General features: G+C 41.3%; 1 protein-coding gene across 2 annotated transcripts in view; it reads right to left on the minus strand.

Annotated features, from left to right (window-relative positions):
• Positions 1-21,184, minus strand: part of OXSR1 (oxidative stress responsive kinase 1) — an 87,326-nt gene that overhangs the window by 41,202 nt on the left and 24,940 nt on the right. For both annotated transcript variants that reach the window (XM_077789521.1, XM_021555329.3), the window contains 2 exons: positions 17,725-17,833; positions 6,968-7,109 (listed from right to left, as the gene is read on the minus strand). In XM_077789521.1, coding sequence (XP_077645647.1) covers positions 6,968-7,109; positions 17,725-17,833 — 251 coding nt within the window. The remainder of the gene's footprint in view (positions 1-6,967; positions 7,110-17,724; positions 17,834-21,184) is intronic.

Genomic DNA, 21,184 nt, shown 5'->3' on the forward strand with positions numbered 1-21,184 from the left:
AAATACAGAACCAATTTGGCTCAAATTAGGCCACAAAAAATTGACATAGGTGAGCTCAAAAAGGTCTGAATTTCCCAAAGGCAATAAGCATCCTGTTCTGAAAAAGTAGTAAGTCTCTCTATACACACAAGGCCCAAGGCATTCCCCATGCAGCCAAGAGCTGTCCCTATCTACAAAGCCACCCACAGCTCCTGCTCAGCCATGGCTGCAACATGACACAACAGGGGAAAGTCAAGACAGCCAGAGCTCACAAGAAACCTGTCCAAAAACTTCCTTATCCAAAAATCTGTAAGATGACAGTTTTAAGTATAGGAAGACCAGCATAGGAAGAAAGACCTCTATTTCATCCAGTTATTCCCATAAAATGGAGAAAGTAGTTATAAAATCAGGTATCTGTACAATGGAAAGTGTAGTTTCCATTGTACAAATAGTCCTGAAAATTGTTCTGAAGTCCTCACTGCACTCCCAATCTCACCTGGTGATGCTTTCCAGGGTACCATCAAGGGATAGATTTCTCTGAGGCAGTTCTTTGTTTGTTATCCTAAATGTGTGTGGATTTTGTCTCACTTTTCTTCTTGAAAGTATTCACTTTATGTTGTGAATGTGTTTACTACAACTTTACTTTTTAGTATCAAAATTTTATAAGAACTCTACTAGGCAAGATATAATTCAATTTAGTAAACAATAAAAAATAATTTCTGATGCAGCCTTGCAAACTTTTCAAGTGTGTTTAATATGTTATCACACAAATTTAGCAAGTGACCCTTTTCTTCTACTTTAGCATAAGACATGAATGAAAAGACTGCAGTGGTCTGAATAAATATTTAAAGAACCTCTACCTATGCAGATTTTAGGATCTATAAAGGCCAGAAATTCTGCTGCACCAAAACAGGGAACAATATCTCAAGCCATCTTTTTGAAGTGAGTTATATTCACATCATGCATCACCCCTGTCGAACAGATGAACAAGACAATTTAAACAATTACTTTGCTGCTGGAGAGATGTTGCAAGAGCTTATATTGGGTGACCTGGTCTCAGCAATCTACACCAGATAAAGGCAGTGACATGAGGGAGATGTCACAAACAGTGTTTTACACGTGCGCATGGCACTGGGTTTCTTCAGAGTAAAGCTAAGAGTCTGTTACATTTTCACTTGATACATTTAATGCTGCAGTGAATGATTATTCCCCCTGGAAACACATCAAATTCAAATACTCTTGACAATTTGAGAATTGCTAGAAACCACCATTATTTGAGTGTACAATTCAGTCATGGATCACTGACCAAAACATGTCACTGCTGTAGAACCTTTAGGTGATCACCCAACCTCTATTTTCCCACTCCGAATCATATTTTATCTGCTTCTCATCTCCATGTAGCAAAGCAGAGAGAAAAACCTAAAAACTCCTCTCCCTTCTATAAAAAGCCAGAGTCATTCTACCAAACAGCTGGGCTTTCCTTTGGACTAAACCAAAGTTACTTTGAATAACTGCAGGACACTCAGTGACAAAGTTCAGAGGTAGCTCCTGGGTGTGAGGGACATGACAGGGGCACAAACACCTGACTGCAGCAGCCACACCTTCAGGTATCACCCTGGAGCCCACCTGCACCACAGGACTGCAGGGAGTTCCCAAGAGCTGGGGCATCACCTGGAGCTGCTGCAGAGCCCCCAGTACCCCTGTGATTTCAGCAGCAATGGTATTTTACCATCAGAGGTTGAAATCTCATGTTTTTAGATTTCAGAGCAAAGACTGTCTTTACTCACTTTGAGGAAAACTGTCTCCACAGGAGTCATTGTTTCTGGCTGTCTGCAGATTTGGGATTACATCTGGTTTATATTATCTCTCCCCAACCACAAGGAAGTTTCTTTTTTTTTTTTTTTTTAAACAATGAATTTCTGGATGATGCAGTGGAAGAAACAGCCACCAGGAAAGCGTGCTGGTTTGCCAAACCACCACAATACAGCCCAGTCTGACTGTACAGAGACTGGGGGTTCAGTGGTCCTTGGGCCCTAGACACTGTTTGTTTGGGGAACAAAGTACCCAGTACAATCCAGAGCAGCTTCTTCTCCTTCTTCCTACTGAGACACAGAAGATAACAATTCTATTCTTCTGGCTTCTGAATTGTTTAAAAATTAAAGCTCTAGAATTTCTATTAACTACCAGCTCTAAAGGTTATTTCTACCTATACTATAAGAGACAAGAGACCAAATACACCTCTCTGAATAAAAAATTGCACTTCCCACAGCTAAGCAATAGCCAACTTTCAAATTACTGCTGTCCTGACTGAAAATCAAACTGACAAGTAGAGGTGGAAAGGCTCTGCATCCTGTTATCCATTCCTCAATCCTCCCCTACCAAAGTTCACATCCAAAACAGACTCCCCAAAGCAAGATCTCAGCCCTGCAGAGAGGAGGCCTGAAGTTCTCCCACAGTATTCCTACAGAAACATGAAAGGACACTATTTCAGAGGCATACTGGAATCCAGTTGAACAACAATACCCACCAGCATGGCTATCAATGCATTAATCAGCTACATGAAAATTAAACTTGAATACTGTAGGACAGCCAAGTTCTGCCAAAATACATCCATCAGCTCCTTCATCTTCAATCAAAAACTTGCTACTGGACGTGAGCTCCTGCAAAATCCCACATGCAAGTATTGGTGATGTGTATGTGCAGATAAATAGATGCCCAGTTTTCAGAAGTTATTTACTCTTAGTATGGGTAAAGAGGCAAAGAATTAAACTTTGATTCCCTGTCAAAACCATCCTAAGGTCCCAAAAAAAATTGAAAAGTGAACTTATCTGGCATAAAAGCACAGCAAGGATATTGTTTCTAGGGTCTCTTCAAAGCCACAGTCAAACAGCTGTCCCAGCACCCTGCTGCCCACATTCTGATTTTGAAAAGACACCAAAAATGCCCCAAACATTTTGTATGGCAGCACAGGCTGATCTAATTCAGCATATAAAATGTTGCTGCTCCTCTTACCCTGCAAGAAGTAGAGCTGCAAACAAACTAATAGTTGGATTGCTGTCATGCCAATAGTTCAAGTGCATGCAACTCTAAACCAGGCTTTTTTTGTTTTTACAAAAAAACAGTACAGTATCACATTTATTGTGCTGCAATAGGAGAATCTGGTTATATTTAAGCAGTGTATTATTTCACCTGGACTAACTAAAATATTCAGTTACACAACAGCTAATCATGAACAGAAGATAAGCTCAGAGATAAAAATAGGGAGAAAGACAGAGAGACCTTGTAACAGTTAATCAGCATGATTCATTTGTCAGCCTGCCATACGCAGCACCACCTGAAAAATAAAGCCTTGAAGTTTCCTCCAATAAATCTTTTTAAGCAATAAAATCTCTTGGGTTGGTTTTGCTTTAGTTTTATTTCCAAGTCATTCATCAAACTCCTGCTAATCTCCAAATACACAGAGAAGAATCAGAACCTAAATGGGGAAGAGGTACAACATACCCTGAGTGTCACCCAGCCCAGATTAGCCTGGCAACGACCCCTCAGAGCACGTCAGTCTTGTTTGATTCCCATAAAGAAATGTGCCTGAGCAGATTCCTGCAGGACAGCTTCATCCGAGGGCTTCCGAGTCCGGCCCTCTGTCCCCAGCGCTCTGGCTGGTGCCCAGCTCCTGAACTCACTGAACATGAGCCGGATCACTGGGATTTCAAATCCTCCCTGGGATCACCGTGCTACGCAGGAAACCACAACAGGGACAGTAGCAGCTGGCATGGCACTGGGGGACAGGGACAGGCACAGTGAAGGCAGGGAGCTGCCAACTCCCAGATAAGGCTGGCACTGGTGATTCTGGAGGAAGGTGGGGACCATTTGTAATCAGTTGTTACTGTGGTATAGAGTGTTCATGAAAATAAAACTGATTTTGTCTTCTCCTTTGTCTTTGCCATAAGGCCTCAGACACTTCCCATCAGCCCTTGCAAGATGAAAGCAAAAAAAACATCACTTTGGGCTATGTGGGAGACTTCAGCATTTATTCCTGAACAATGGCATCTATTCAAGTTTCAGACTCACTCTGGCTGTTAATTAGGAAAGTAAACAAGAAAAAAAAATATAATTTAAGCCTTCAATAGATATTTGGCTTTCTAATCTCCTCTAGAGAATACTGTCAAACTCCTCTCCTGTCCAAAGCAGGGATTTGCACTTCCACACCAAGACAGCTCCCTAAACCTCAACTGGAACTGGCATTAAGTTCAAGGCAGGCGTAGGCATAGCAAGATTCAGCAGCAGCAAAATTTCATTAAGCTAGTTTTTCATGTGTTAACTTCATTTACCCATTTAAGATTATGCATAATTTAGAAGTATTGAGTAGCTTCACTGACGGAAATATGTTCTCTGATCTCACCAGTGATTTACAGCCCCACTTCTGGTCTACAGTGCCCACAAAATTACATTTGGGACCCATATTCATCATTTGGGCTGTACCACTGGCCTGCCTGTCCAACTTCAGATGTGCTAATTACAGTCATTCACTCACAATGTGTCTCTAATTTTATCAAGTTGTTTTCTCCAAGGCGTAATATAAGCAGAGTTTGGATATTTAGTGTAACCAGCTGAACATATTTTCTGCTGGATGGCTGCTTGCTTTGGGCTTGCTGTTCCAGGTCTTAAACCCTTCAGTTTTGACCCTTCACAGCTGATCTTGCTCTGGCCTAAAGTTCACCCCAAGTACAGCTGCCCCACACTACAGACAGAATATTTACAGTTCAGCCATCACTTGATGTGCTTTCCTTTAGAGCCAGATACTTTAAGCTGACCCAGGGGACTAAAGTTCAGTTATTTTAAACACTTCCTTTGAGAGCATCTCAGGCATGGCTGCAAGATTTCCACCTGCCTTTCCCATCAGGCATGACCAGTATTATGACCCCTAGCATTAAGCAAAATGGGAAAACCATACAGATATTCCAAGGGATGAGGAAAGGTCTCAGCTGCGCTACAACTTTAAACTGTGTTTTCCTCAGCAGCACACAGACATCTGGATAAAATGGAACACAGTATGATGAACTCCATTAAGGAAACCTGTTTCACCTCTCAAAGTCATGTCACCTTGTCTTCTGCCAACAGCCAAAACAGCTTTGCATCACAGGTAGGAAACCACACAACTTTCCTTCTATATCCTGCTTCTCCAAATTTCCCAGACCACTGTGCCCAGCACAATGAGATAATCCAAATCCTTTTCTATGATAAATTACACAATTTTTGCAGCAGCCTCAAAATTTAGGGATGAAACACATGCAAAGGGACTGCTGCATAACCACAACCTTAAGCTGCAGCAATGACACAACTCTGATTTCTTTGCTGAAAATTTGTGCAAAATGCTTCAATGAGCAGGATGAGAATGGTCACAGCAGGTTTGATCCAGTTCACTTCCAAATGATTCAATATGAATCATATTTTCTTCAGGCCAGCAGTCTGAATTTTGTGAACATGATATTTTTGCTGAGTACATGAAAGAACCCCCACACTGCATTCATATTATCTCTAATCTTTACCACATTTACTAGTTTTGCTTTTCCACTCCAGCCAGCCAAATGGAGAGCCACCTCTCTTCAATACATGAAACATTATGCAATATCTTCCAAGAAACTGAGATTTAACAGGTTTCTGCTGCTTTAACATATATATTTCAATTTCACTAGACCAGAAGATAACTAAATCAGTCAAGCAAACCTACTCCAGGTTACAGATGAACACAGTTCTGTCAATTACTTATGGCAAAGTGAAAACTTACTGCCATGTAATTGGCAAGTAAGTTGGTTTATTACTTTACTCTAAATTCCCAGAGCTGCCTCAAGTCTTATCTCAAAAAACAAACTTAAGCAACAAGCAACCAGCTATGAAATCAAAACTGTCTCAAATGAAGACAATGATTCTTGTTAAATCAGAATTTTAGTTGGGACTGGAAACAGATTTAAGACTTCTTTCAGGGACAAGAATTTCACCTCAATCATTTCCACTGTTTCTTTCCTTTTAATCTAAAATAACTTACAAAAGCCAGTCAGTTTGATTGAACTTATGAATACTTCTTGTATTTTCTAATTAAAATAACATTTTTGCAAAAAAATTACCTCTTCTTGTGCAGCTATAAGAGGACAGAAACTTACTCCAGCATAGCAGCAGCAATGCTTATAATGGCATTGTACCAGAAGAGAGCCAAGCTCACAGAATTCCCAAGAAAGAAGAGGCTGTTCCAGTAGCAGTCTGTGGCTGGGATTGTGTATATTACCCACAAGCAGTATATTCTATTTTCAGCACATATTTAGGATTGCTAACTCAGTCTTTTTAACACAGAACAGACCAGCTTAGCATCTTCTCCTACTGAACTACACCACACCTTGACACCAGGAGAAAGGAAAATGTGATTTAAAAACACATCTCAGACAAACACCAGAAACCCATGAATTTCAGTGATCTGTCAAATCACAGGCCATTAGTTAACTGGGCTTTGCCTACAGAAGAAGTTTTTCCATTATTTTTATTTCCTTTTTATTTGTAAATGAAATTACTCAAATTCAAATTTCATGATGTTGATCTTGCAGCTAACCTCAAAAAAAATCAGAGCTGGAAGGACTTTTTATTAAATTGCTCAACTCTGCCTACGCAGTGCTCTTGGTAATTTGTAGCTCTGCAAGAAACAAAACCAGTGGAAGTTTTCCAGCTTTCCATCAACTACACTTAGCAGCTGAATGTTGACATTTAGAAAGAGATTCCCTGTATTAGAACTTTCAACACCCCAAAATTTACCCAAATTTGGCCTGGTCATTGAATATAGACGTAGCATATAGAATATAAACATTTGAATTCTACATTTTAATAAAGCTCTCACCTTTACTTTCCTCTCTTGATGCCCTCAGCAAGTTATGGGATGAGACTCTGTGCTCAGCTACTCTGCTTCAATAACATTTTATGACAAAGTGAGAAAAACATAAAATACCTGTGGATTTGCCCGTTTTTATGCAGGTAGTCCAGTCCTTCCAGCACCTCCTTAAGGATTGTGGCTATACAGGGTTCATCCAGGACACCAGTCTTGTGCTCTCCTTTGGCCACAATGTGCTTGATAATATCCAAAACAGAGCCTACAGAAGAGTTAAATATCTTAGTTTAAACTAGATATACGGATTCACAGTTAATTTATGTAATTCATCATTGTTTAATAGACAAGAAATTCACTGATGATGGTCAGGATCAGAGTCAGAAGATGAAGCTTTTGCTGCAGGAAAGCAGAAACAACAATGCACCCCTGGGGGCAGAGCCTCAAGGTGGGCTGTAAAACCCCTGTGAATAGAAGCAACTGAGAAGTTATTTGAACAAGACAAAATGTAAAATGAACACACACATGACACTAGGAAGGTTTTTAAGTAGATACTGATGCTACAGCTGGCTAAGTGCTGAGTACTGGAGAAGCTGAAGGGGGAAATGGAAAAAGCAGGGGGCTGCCAGGACTCACAAGCTGAAGGCAACAAGCTTGATAAAATTAGGCACTCTTTTTCAGCTCCTACCAATTCTGTGCAGAGGAATATCAGGAAAAATCTCATCTGTTAAGGGCTGGTACAACCCTAACAGGAAAAAAAAGTGGAAATTGTTAAATAGAGATGAAATTAAGCTGAATTCTGACAGTAGGTCCCTTCTTCACTCTGTACAAAACTGGAATAGCTTAGATCCTTCCCTAGAAGCATGTTTAGTCTCTCTCCCAAGCATGGTGTGAATTACATCATCTTCCATGACAAACCAGGCTTTAGAGAGCAAACCACTTCTTCAAAGTGTACCCAGGAATAAACGGAACCAGTGACTCGCACCAGGACTCTTGTGCAAGGCCCTGCTTTTCGTAGACACTGGGTACTACCCTCTTTGTATTTGCATCTGGACTGAAGAGACTTCTCAGAATTTTTTATTGCTCCAGAACGGGATGGCTAAGCCTCTTTTCCACAGCCTGTGCCATTTAGACCCTTCAAACTTGGGTTTCTATGGTTTAATGGCTGGATAGGGACTAGTAGGGTTTTTACAGCTATGGGCACAGAGCAATGTCAGCAGGGCTGGGAAGTTCTTAAAGAATGAGAAAAGCAGGCACAACTGAAGAGCACAAATTGCTCCTTTGTTTGTCTTAGAACCGGAAATTTACAGGGAAAGAACATCCCAGTACTAAGTCAGCTAGTTTAGAAAAGCTAGGCTCAGATTTAGAAAAGTTTAGAGAAGATAGTTCTTAACTCACAATCAAAAACATAAGAGAAAAGTATTTTTTGATCTGAAGAACAGAAGCTCTCATGAATTTGGCCCATGGGAGAATTAGAAGTTTCACCTTGTAAATTCCTGAAGCAAGTGAAAAATACAAAAGAGGTATTTAGTTTGATTTTCTTTTCACCTTTCAGGTTCAGGTAGGCAGAAAACTCCTTCCTCTTTAACATTTATTTTATTAACTATCCCAATTGAATTTCTAGGCCAAAACAATTGTGTAGATCAGTTTTCACTTAGAATAGTATTTTCCTTTTGGCCTCTTCCTATGAAAGAAGAAGCTGCAAGGTTTGAATACAAACACCATGTGGAAAGGCTCATTTTGCACAATTCAAACTGCACAGGAAACAATTACATGGGTGTACAGTGTCCCTTAGTTGGTGTAAAGCAGTATATGCTGAGCTCATCTAAAAGCTTGCTGCAGCCAGCAGAACTATTATTTCTCACTTTCCATCTTCTCTGGTCCCCTGGCACCAGCTTCACCTAGACACTAAGACAACCAGTAAACCCAGTGGAAATACATTGAGGAATAAACTGGTTGCCCTGAACAGCACCCTCAGCTTCCTCTTACCAAAAAAAATCTTTTGTTAGTTCAAGATATTTGCAGAGGACATGATCTTAACATACATGCCTCTAACAAAAATAGAAAAAAAGCCTAGAGAAAAACAAAAAAAATACGTAAATGAAGTTACATAACATTGTCCAAACATTTTATGCAAGAATACTCAGTTTTCAGCCTTCCTTTACCCCACCCAAGCATAGAAACACACTCATGTTTAGTGAATTTTGACATGGGTCCTACCCAGTGGTTTCACCCAGATGTAACTCAGGTTGTTTTGACATATGTTGGACTTCCTGCATCCCAGCAAGGATATCTTTACTGAAGAAAGGTAGATGTGGGAGGGGACTTGGGAGACAGTCAGAATTTCAGATGTTGGAGATTAACCCCTTCACTGAAATCTCACCTTTATGTTCTGAGAAAAGCATCTTCTGCTGTGTGTCAGAAGGAGTCACTTGGCCTTCAGCCTATCATATTTTCACATTTAAAGAGTACACGCTTACTAACTTTGAGGCTTCTTATCCTGGACAAGAATTTCTGTGACATCAACAAAACCCCACCAAACAAGCCCCTCCACGTCCACTGTTCAGGTTTTTCCTCTGAAATGAGCCTTAATCTGGAGAACAAACTGTCACTTGTTTTAGAAGTCCAGTGAAAATATGTGGTTCTTCACGTACTCATTTTGTCCTCTTTCCACCCACGACTCTCTTAGCAGACTTAGTTCACAAACATTTCCCTTCTCCTGCAAAGGGCTCAGGGAACATGAGGAGGCAGATCATACGGTGCTCAAATTCATTTGGTCAAAAAATCCTCTATTTAGCCAAGTTAGAGGTTGTATTTAACCCTGAAAGAGGGGTGGAGGGTAGTCAGACAAGAGGGCATGCACAGAGCCAGCCCTCGTTGTGAAAAGGCTGATTCACACACAGGCTATATCTGCTCCCAGTCCTGCCTGACACTTTTTAAGCACATTTATTTTAAAACCACTTTGACATTGAGATGTTCATAGAAGTGAGGGAATTTGCCAGTCCTCTACAGAAAGAAGAGCAGCAAAAAGGGATCAGCAAAATGCCCACTGCAGGAAACATCAGAGAAGCAACCCAAGAGCCACCCTTCTGCAGGAAAAAGTGTTCTTAGGACCGTCCCCCTTTGTCTGCTCAGGGTTTGGTCACTGGCACCACAGCACCATGAAACTGATTTTTCCAATTCACAAATCAGTAAGTCTGGGAGTTGGCTCTGACTCACAACTCAACTGCAACTTCATTAAGCACAGCACCAGGGAATACACAGAACAAAGCCAAGCTGCATTTCCCAGCACTGCTCCATGCGGTGTTCCAGTGCTCTGGCTCAGGAAGCCTGGCATGGGGCAACAGAATAACCAACCAAACAGAAACCCACAGCCAAGGTAGGAGCTACTTTGAAAAGTGAAGTCATGGGAATTTCACTGTCCAGGAAAACACCTCCTGCTAGAAGGCCAGGATTGGATTGCAGCATGAGGCTGATAAATTCAATGCAAAGTTGATGCCAGAGGTCTCAGTTACATGTGTGACACACTGACTAGGGTAAGACCTCCAATGCCTCAGGATACAGACAAACTCCCACACCAACTCCATTCTATTGGACCAAGAGATGAGGGAATCAGAATCTAAAAGGGGAAATGACTGTTTTGCACAGTGGCCTGTTCCCAATCCAGCAATACAATAACTGCTAAAATTAACTGGAAACTACTCCAGCTGAAGTGGAACCAGGGCCTAAACCACACCAGAGGATGTGCTTAACAAACTGACCACACTGCTGAGAAACACCAGCACAACTGCAGAGACTGCCAGCTTCTGAGCCAGCTTCAAACCAGTTCAGGAGTAACTGGGAAGAGAGAGCACATCCAAACACAGCTGGAGCTCTGTTTAAATGCAATTTCACTATGGATTTGTACTCCATGTGCAAACTGCTCAATCTCACTTTAAGACAGAACCTAGTGACCAGAGGATGAGGTTCACACTGGAAATAAGGTACTCTGCTCTGTGTTAACACTTACAAGATTTTCAAGGAGAAAACAAATGCACTACAATGTCTCCAGAAAAGAAAAAAATATCTTTGACTTCTCCCTAAAATAAAACCTCTATTTTAGATAATGCTATGAAGCACTCCTGTGTGTATTATACATGGCATTAGGTTTGATTACAATTCCCCCATTATTTTTCTCATTAAAAATTCACAAGTAGCAAGTATGGACTCAAAGTACAGGGAGGTGAACCCTCAGTCAGAGAAAGGGGAAAAAAAAGTAATTAAGTTTGGCTGAGTCCAACTGGAAAGCTCTTCCAAGCCCAGAAGGGCCACATACCAAGAAAAGACAAAACAAGACACAGAGAAAAGGGTCAGAACTGGAGTCTAACCATAAATATAAATAATGCTGTCATTAACAAGGATGTTTAAAGAAAGCTGGTGATGAGCAACTGATCTCGAAGCCCAAAGGAAGACAAAGGAAAGAAGACAACATTTAGTGATTGATATGGAAAAAATGCAGCTAAAACAAATTCCTGCCCATCAAATATACACTGTGCAGCACATCAACAGGAAGCCTACAGAGATACTGTGCAATCTGATAAAGCATTTAGCATGACTTGTCATTCATCATCCAAGTGTCTCAGTGCACTCTGACACCAATGGTCACGGAAATGCACCGACTTAGTGAAGAGCAAGCTCTCAGTGCAAACTATACAGCAGTTGAGAGGAAAGTGGTTTTCTGCTCAAACTCACAAGCTTTCCAGTTTGCTCCAAAAGCTGCTAATGCAGTAGCTCCTAAGGACAGCACGAGTCAGAAGGAACCTGTACACAGACTCACCCTCAGCTGAGAGAGCCCAACCTGTAACTACTCGTAAGAGAAAGATATTCAGGTTTTGAATATTGACACCAGGCAGATCACTTGCAATGGACAGTCCTGGATCCCAGCAAAAGCAGTCCTGACTTGCACCCCACACATATCCAACAAAACTGACTCTTCCAACAACATGAATTATGTGAATTACTAAAGATTATCTATGGTGACAAAATGAGATTGAAGTTCCACAGTTCACCACCTCACTGTTGTGCCCCTGCATCACTTACAAAGCCCTACTATAAAATGGGATCACTGCAGTAACTGGAAATTCAGTTTTCCAGGCAGGGTGGAGACCAAAGAGCCCGGAACTCCTTAAACCAGCTTTGCTGCTGAAGAAAACTGTGTAATCACACCCTCGGGGCAAGAAGTCCTAATTGTTCCACTGCTTCGCTTTCAACAGCAAACCATCACAAACACTGAGGCTTCCTGTTCCAAATCCAGAGCATGATTCCTTGACCTCACCTACACCAGCAAGCCTGTGGAATGGCATTTAGGAAGCCTGTTTCTGACGTTTCTCCTCTGCAGAGGAAGAAAACATCCACAGTCACCAGTGACACTTCTTAGTGCTTCAGCACACTGGGGCTGAAGCAGAGAAGGGCATGAAAACCTGAGCAGAAAGGAAAGCTTGTTTGGAACATGATTATAGATAAATACAGGAATATTCCAGCTGGAATTTTACATGCCCCCAGAGGAACAAAAAAATGTACAACAGAGCTGGTTGCTATGGGAACCATATCTTGCATGTTATAATATAACTTAAGTGACAGAACCAAGATATACTTTAAGTTGAATGCAAAGAAAACTTCTCATTTAACTTTGTTTGGGAAGCAAAACGGGAAAATTTAATTCTCTAACTTGCAAAAAAAAAAAAATAAATAAAAGGCAGGTAACAGTACCTGCATTGATTGGCCATTTAGAGGTGTGGCACAAATAGGCCTGAAAACAGTGCTGAGGAATCACCACACAACTTTGTGAGAACCAAAATCTGCCCCAAACCTGACAAAAGCTAATGCTGAACAGGCTGAACCTTTGAGAAGGGGGAATTGGCAGATTCACTGCTGCTTCTTTCAAGACATCTCAGCATTGGCTAGTGGTTTCAGTGAGCCAGGTTGTCATTAGAGCCAAGAATTAAATCTGCACCTTGTCAGTCTCTGGCAAACAGATGAAGAAAATGCATTAGCAGGAGGAACTGCTTGGATTCAGTACTTCTGGGACTGAGGAATACAGATACAGCTAGAGAGTAGCAAAGTAAAGGAAACAACAAGTTATACAAAACAAAGGAAAAGACGTTAACTCTGGTTAAATATCCTCAGAGGGAAAGCTAAGGAAACATCCACTTTTTGCCTCCTTCCCCCCAGGGCATGTGCATGGATGCAGAAGAAATATGGAAAGATTAAGGCAGAAAACAAGATAATACAATAATGGGAGCAAAACAGCCTATTGCTGTTGTGATCAAGACATTTATAGGAGAAAATCTGAAGACAAGCTTATTTTTCATGCTTTTCTTATTACAGTGAGGAGTGGCAATGTATCTACACAGTTTGCATTCTGCAATCATGTACAGTCCCTGCCATCCCATTTCTGACTTATCCCATCCTGAATTGTTTGAAATTAAATTGTGTTTCTACAAATAAAATCAAAACACCTCCAGATGAATTAAAAATAGTGTTCTCTCTCCTAAGAAAATAATTCAATATAAACATGAAGTTTTCTAAGGACCTGTGGTTTATGCTTTGATCATAACTCTCTGTTGGAATTGGGAGGAGCCAGATCAGAGATTAACACAGCAGAAGCAGGACAAGATGTCCTAACTCTTTGGTAGAGAACTAGGATTTGCCTACCTCTTTTGGTCTGGCATTCTGAGCTTCAGAGCAAAGGCTGAAGTAAGAAGTTGATTAGCTAATCTTAAAAACTTTCAAAAAATAGAAGGTTTAACTATTTCTATACAGCAATCTCCTTAGCAGATTTCATCAGCAGCCTTCAGGAGGGCAGAATATCCAAGAGCCGTATCTGGAAATGTTTCAGTATTTAAAGGATTTGCACAGTTTAAAAATATTTTGGAGGTTTCATCTGCTGCAGGCTAGGACAGGAAAAATGGTTTTGTGATGTAACAAGTCACCAGGGCCAGCTGTTTCATAGGAGCAACTGTTCTATAGAGCTATCTACAGCCATGGGTCACCTGTGAAATGAGAGCTCTTGTTAAAAGCACTGAGAATTTAGAAGAGCAAGCAGGTCACAATCAGTAAAAGCACAAGAACAAAAGCACAGCTGCTCCTCTTCCTACTAAAAAGCCACAGGAGTTTGAGAGCAGGATTTGGCTTCAGCAGGCTTTAAAAAGGCATGAGTAAAATTCATGACAGGAGAATGCCAGGGAGGCAAAGAGCAGGTCAGCAGCTGTCTAGAAATAGCCATTGGATTTTAGTTTGGAGTAACACTGGACTCAAAAGGCTGGGGTGTCAAGTTCACACTGCTAAGCTTAGAACCCTACAGAACTTCCAGCATTAGAGAAAAGGGTCTGTAATGTCTAATGAAGGGAACAGAATCAGCAAACAGTTCACAAACCTGACACAGACAGACATCACCAGAGCTGAAAGAGGCTGTCAGTAATTGGAAACACCAGCACCCCTAGTCTCTACCAGCTGCACCTCATCACTGCCACGTTTCTGCCATCAGCAACTCCACACCTGCTTTGGGCTCAGGGCTGCCAGCTCAGAGGGCTCTGAGCAGTGGCTCTCACCAGCCTGGCTGGGCTCTGATGCACATCAGCTCCCCAACGCTACCTCCTGGCTGCTGACAACTTTCAAATATAGACATCTCCCGTCAACAGAGTACTTGTGGAGACAAATAGTTCTGTTTCAGTGACAATGTCAGTCAGGTAATTAAGGATCTTTGAGTCCACCCTCTGGTTGTCAGAGGAGCAAGGCACTGTTAGACAACAGCAATTTGTAGATTTATAGTATTTTCCCTTAGAGACTTTTCTAAAACATTTGCATGTATGACCAGGTTAGGATTTTAACAAAAGACTGCAGCCAGAAAATAAATTAAATTGTGCTTAAAACAACAACAAAAAAGACCTGCATTACAGATTGGGCTGTTTGTCAAATTAATAAGGTCAGTATTTGTAGGCTGAAATTAAAACTAGTTTCAGCCTGAAATCACACCAGCATACACTAACAGAAAAGAGACAATAAAATTCTGAACTTTACCCAGAATACATGAACATGAACAAAAGCCATGATCAAAACACAGAATGGACATCAGAATGTATTTCATATGTACTTATTGGGATGTACAAATCTTTCTGAACAGCTAAACAAAATTACCTCTGTTGTTTTGTACTCTGTTTTGGGTTTGTTTTGGTGGAGGACTTTTTTTTCCTTGTTTGTTTTTGGTTTTGTTTTGGGGTTTTTTTCTTTGCTTTTGTTTTCTGGTTTAAAAACCAGCTCAAAGGTTTTTCCTGTTGAGAAATCCAGATCATTATTTTTCCCACTGGATGACAGATGACTGCAAAACGAGCCACTTTATTACTGATAAGAACTAAGCTCAAAGGAATGAGAGGCAGTTTTAGAAGTGTCTCTTGTTACATAAATCACTGAGCCCAAGACCAACTGAAAATAGGCTCATTAAATGTGAACGAAAAAGCTCTTCAGTCAGAAAGCTCCAATCACAAGTTTCTTCCCCCATCCTTAAGATTATGCTGTAGAATCTACCTATGAGATCTAATACGAGATTCCTGAAGCACAGATATAAAAAAAGTGTGAAGTAAAAAGTACATGGAAGAAAACAGCTGAAAAATACCTCGCAAGATATTGCCCTGCTTAGAAAGGTCATTCTCAAAGTCTTTCTATTTACTTTAGCAATTCCTTCAGCCTTCAAATGATGCTTTTTAAGTGAGAAAATTTAACACTGAGTCACAGAAATGCTGGGGGGAGGGAGAAATTAGACTCTTACTGGTCTGTCTTCCACTATATGACCCTACTTTTTAACAAATGCAACAGAATAAGAAGCAGGAAGATTTCCTAGCACTCCTTTACTGCAAGTGCCCCACTAAATGCCAGAGCTGCACAAGGGTCAATTATCAGGCTGAAGAACATAAAAGCCCATTCAAAGGGAATATTAAATGAGAAGCAGGTCATCATTCACACCAGCAAGAGGCTGGTTCTGAAGCAATAATTATTTTTTCCAGAAATTTTCCAGTGTAATTGTTACATCTGTGTTGCCCTGATAATGATGGTCTGACTTCTCCCCAGCTTTATTAAAAAACCACCACACAACCAAAAAAACCTCCACACAAAATTGAGAACAAACAGAGACAACACTTGGGGGTTCAAGGATGAGCCTCATCGTGACTCGATTGTGACAGAAACCTGCTGTGAAGTGATGGAGCAGCTGTGCATTTTCTTCAAAAAGAGGTTGTGTACTCTCCTGGAAAAGGCCAAACCCATTGCTGCTGCCTCTCCAGCACCCCTGAAATGCCATTTCCTCGTGTTGTGGAAACTTTCCCATAGATACACTTTCTATACACACAGCAATATTGCTTGCTCTAAGCTGGCAGAGGATTCTTTTCCACTCACAGTCATCACATCTTTAATGACCTGTTACACATCTAAGAAAACAGAGGGTATTGCTTCATGACACATGAGCACGTGAGATATTAAAAACCCGTTAAGACAGACTTAAGGCTGGCATGAAATCTTATTTCTCCCAAGAGAACTGCTAAAATTCTCTAAAGAACACCTTCAAAGAGACATGTTTTATGGTCATTGTTGAGCTCTTGTAAAAAATGCAAACAGGTTTAGCCAGATTTTTCCACATCATCTCCTGGCATTTTACAGTCCACAAAATTAAGCCAAGAATAGAGAAGCCAGGTTGGGTTTTTTTCAAAATAGGGTTTTGGGTTTTTTTTCAGTTTTCAATTCCTGTTTGCTGCAGTGCCAGGAAAATGAAGTCTTCTTAAAGACAGGCCCAAGATTTAGCAACAGCTCTTTGTGTTAACATCCAGAACTTGATTCCATTTTTTGTCTCAGCTGTAACTTAAACAGGGATCCTGGAAAATATTATGACTCAAAGTAAAACATTACTGATACAAAATTTTCAAACTCAACTCTTTCAAAAAAAGTTATTTCTCCAGCCTCTAAGAGAACAAATCCAGAAAAGGGAGGTTTCCCTGGTTCTGTGTTAACCAGGCAGTGATTTTTCAAAAGCCAGTCAGGTGCTACTACTGATAGACATAACATGAGAAGCTACTTCTGAGCTGAATGGGTTGACATCAAATATTATTCATACAGAATGGCTGGAAAGAGGCCTGGTGGGAAGGGACCTGGGGGGTGCTGGTTGACAGTTACTGAACATGAGCCAGAGCGCCCAGGTGGCCAAGAAGGCCACTGGCACCTGGCCTGGGTCAGCAATATGTGGCAGCAGGGCCAGGGCAGGGACTGTCCCCTCTACTCAGCACTGCTGAGGCCACACCTGTAGTCACTTTCAGGCTCCTCATGACAAGAAGGACATTGAGGTGCTGGATTATGTCCAGAGGAGGGAATAGTGCTGGGGATGGGTCTGGAGCACCAGGAGTGTCTGAGGGAGCTGGAAAAGGGTTCAGCCTGGAGAAAAGGAGGCTCTGGCGGGACCTTTAGGCTCTGCACAACTCCCTGACAGGAGGGGGCAGCCAGGTGGAGGTCAAGCTCTGCTCCCAGGGAGTAGGATATTAGGAGACATTTCTTCATGGAAAGGATTGTTCAGCATTGGAACAGGCTGTTTGGGAGGTGGTGGAGTCTCCACCCCCCAAGGTGTTTAAAAGACATGCGGATGTGACACTTGGGGACAGGGTTTAGTGGTGAACTTGAACCCCCAGTGCTGGGGTAATCATTGACTTTCTGATCCTAGAGATCTTTTGCAACCTAAACAACTCTACAATTTATGAAATGTCTTAATTCACAAGTGAGAACCTTAAGAGGTAAAGAAGGGCGAGAGGAAGGAGGGAGGACAGGTTTTTATGCTGCCTTTAGGGTAAAAAAATTGGACCACTCACCTCCACTAAGTAACTTCATCACCAGCCAAAGCTCATCTTTCACCACAAACGATGTGTAGTAAGATACAATGTTAGGGTGATGGCACTGACTCATGGCTTGAATTTCTTTCTGTAGAGAAAAATAAAACATTAGCAGTTGGACACAGTGGTAATTACTCCTCAGGCACAGAAGTTATATTCTTAAGACACAGCAAGGGTGCAAAGAAAAAGGATACCTAGAAGGTAAATGTAGAAAATCCAGAAATACTCTAAACACTCCGGTTGCATTATACTAGAGCCAAAAGGTATTTTAGGGTGTTCTTCCTGCCTGTCTACAGGAAGGAAAAGTTAACCAAAAAAACCCATATTAAGGACATCAAAGTGGTGGCAATCAAAATACCTCCACGCAGCTACAACAGAATATTCCCAAAAACTCCCTCCAGTTTGTGACCTAGGAAGTTCATGCTGACTTCTCCTTTCAGTAAAACACTATGCAGCAGATGTTTAATCTGTTGAAGACTATCATTTGGATGAGAAAGGGAAATATTGGTCTCTGGGGGGAAAAGGCCTCTTATTCCTCATGTTTCTTCCCAGCAGGAAAGCAGATGGCTTAGCTCACTTAGGTTGAAGGCACAAAGGACAGCTGTATACTTTGTCACACTGGAAGAAGAGAGAGATCACTTTGAGATTAGGAAATCAGTAGCTACTACCAGTTGAGGACAATATGAAAATATGTTGAGACATTAAATTGTTTTGAGTTTTGACTGTGCTTAATCTTAATTTTAGTGATGGGTTCAGAGCTGAGGTTTTCCAGGTTATGGAGGGAACAACACCACAGAAAACATTGATTTCATTATGCAAGCACAAATTACCACTTTGGACAGAAAGACTCAGTTTCTTAGCTGTCCATACACAAAAGCCATCCACTAAGCCAAGCCTGGCACTCTGCACTGCACCCAGCTAAGCCTTTGTGCTTCAGCCAAGTCCCCTAACCTGACAAATTGTACCCACCCCAGACACTCATCCTCTCATACCCTGAACTTCTGCTCTCAACTACAGCATTCCTCCATAGGACACAGGGAAGGAGGAGAGCAAGGGCCCTTCACTCCTGATCCTTCTCTCCCTCTAAGCACAAGACTTCCCTGGAACTGAAATACAAGAAAGAGCTCTGAGAAGAATTCACTCGTGCCCAGGACACCCCACAAATGCAGCACATTTTCCTCCTGCTCCTGTACAAAGCTCTGCTTTTGACTGAGTTCAGAGTAAAGCCACTGCTTCCCCTTGGCAAGGCCTGAGCTGGCAATCACAGCTCCAAAGGAACAGGCTCATGTTGATTTATCCACTTAGCACTGCTTTTCAGGGAGTAGGTGCCTTTGAGGAATCCAAAGCAATTGGTTCCTCTTTCTGCTTCCCCAGGAGAGGCACCAACTTTCCAGGAAACTTAACAAGAAGATTAAAGAAGAATCCTTCTAAACAGGAAAGGATATTTGAAGAGGAATAAGCTATTCATCTCCATGTAGCATACTCTGACTAAAAAACACTGTGAAAATAAATACAGCCTAAAACAATATATTTTGCTTACTCCAACAGCTCCAGCTCCCTTCCTTGCAAACTTTCACTTGTGTCAAGTCATTTTTCACAAAGAAAATAAATCAGCAACTTTGGAGTTTTCTTTGGTCCTCTGTAGTTCTCTCTCTGAAAATTAAAATATACTACACAAGATCAATTGGCACCAGAGGAAAGCAGCAAGCAAGGACTGGTAATCCATCCCGTCAGACAGACCCACCCCAAATCCAACACTCTCAGAAAGTATTAGAGTTGGCTTTATATTTTCTCAGCTAGACTGCTCAAAATATTTTGAAGAAGTTTCCTGGGAGTTTGAGAGAGTAATATGAGAAATGTATACAAACATTGCATATTTAATATATATTTGTATATGATACTGTAGTTCAGGAGGTAATGAGACAAAGTCTGGACCAAGTTTACTTAAGATCCTAGACCTAGATCAGATTTTTGCTACTTAAGCAGCCCCATACTACAGAATTTTTCAGGCATTTGGTGGCAGTTAACATTTTATTAATATTTTTTAAGAACTTCCTCTCTCATTCGCTACCACAATCTGCTCCCCAGGCTGGGAAACACAGCTAAAAAAAAATAGCTGAAGTCTGTCATGTGCACCAAAGCATAAAGAAGGAAAATAAATAATCACAAACCTGATCTGTGCAATTAAACACCTCTGTCAGCCAGTGGATGTAAAATACAGGCAGATTAATCCATTTCTCAAACAGTGTAGCACAGCTCTGAATAATTAATTGAATCACAGCCCACGATTTTCAGTGTTTTTACATTATTACCAATCAGAAGGAGCAGCAGCCAGGCAGACTTTCCCTCCCACCCACAAACCCCCATTTCATTTTCAGCAGTTTTCTAGGCTAATCTCACACTGGCTACATCAAAGCTTGGTTTCTCTTTTCCCCCAAAGAGGGTACCAACATCCTGAAAGCTCAACCCATACAACTGTTTAAAGTGATAGTAGCAAATCACAGGGGCTTTGTGGTTAAAATGCTTCCTGGCATAACTGAAACCAAGCCAATTCTGTCATCTATCCACCGCCTGCTCCAGCAGTACAAATGCAGGGGCTGAATGGCTGTAGCTAAAGCAGGGATCCCACTCAAAGATCACTGGGCAGCTCTGCTCAAAAACAGAGTAGGAAGGGATAAAATGCAGCAAAGCAGCTATTTTGTGTGTAGTAAGCTCAGTTTAATACTATTTCCAAAGCTTTTGGGAGAGTTTGCTACTCTTCAAATACAACAAAGTCACAGCAGGTAAAGGCTTCCTCTTCCCAATTCCTCTCCCTAATGAGATTGCCATCCCCAGATAACAGAGTTACAACCGTGCTTCCCGTATTTTCCCCAGAATAAAAACTATATTGGAAGACTGCTAATAAAAATCTCAGTGATTTCCACACCTCTGTAATAATTTATTTGGGCTGCTCTATACAAGGTTGCTTTATTCCCTCTCTGCCAACAGCCATGGGTCACTTGATAGATGCAGTGGGTGATAAGCAGTTCTTCCATCCAATACCCCTGACACTCCATGGCTTCAGTGACAGCCTTTCTGCCAATTCCCATCAATTCCTCTGCTTTCTGCTCAGCTATGGAGAATGAATTCCCGACAAAAACATGTCTAGACACAGGCAATGGTTTGGAAATGGTTACATGCTCACCCTGAGCGAGATATTAAAAATATCTGTATTGTCAAATACCAAAAGCAAATAGACTGGGATTAGCTCTAAATGCCTCCATGGCTTCCATTAAGAGTTCTGACAAATGTTTTCAGTACTTCTACAGGCAATAAAAGAAACATTTCAAGGCTTGCAAAACAGTCATAAAAATGCAGTGAAGTATAATGTAGAATCATAAGCAAACTATTAGTCTCCTGTAAGCCAGACGTACTTCTGGAGATCAGCTATTTCGGAGGA

Source organism: Lonchura striata, chromosome 1 (genome assembly GCF_046129695.1).
Source record: "Lonchura striata isolate bLonStr1 chromosome 1, bLonStr1.mat, whole genome shotgun sequence".
NCBI classification, from domain to species: Eukaryota; Metazoa; Chordata; class Aves; order Passeriformes; family Estrildidae; genus Lonchura; species Lonchura striata.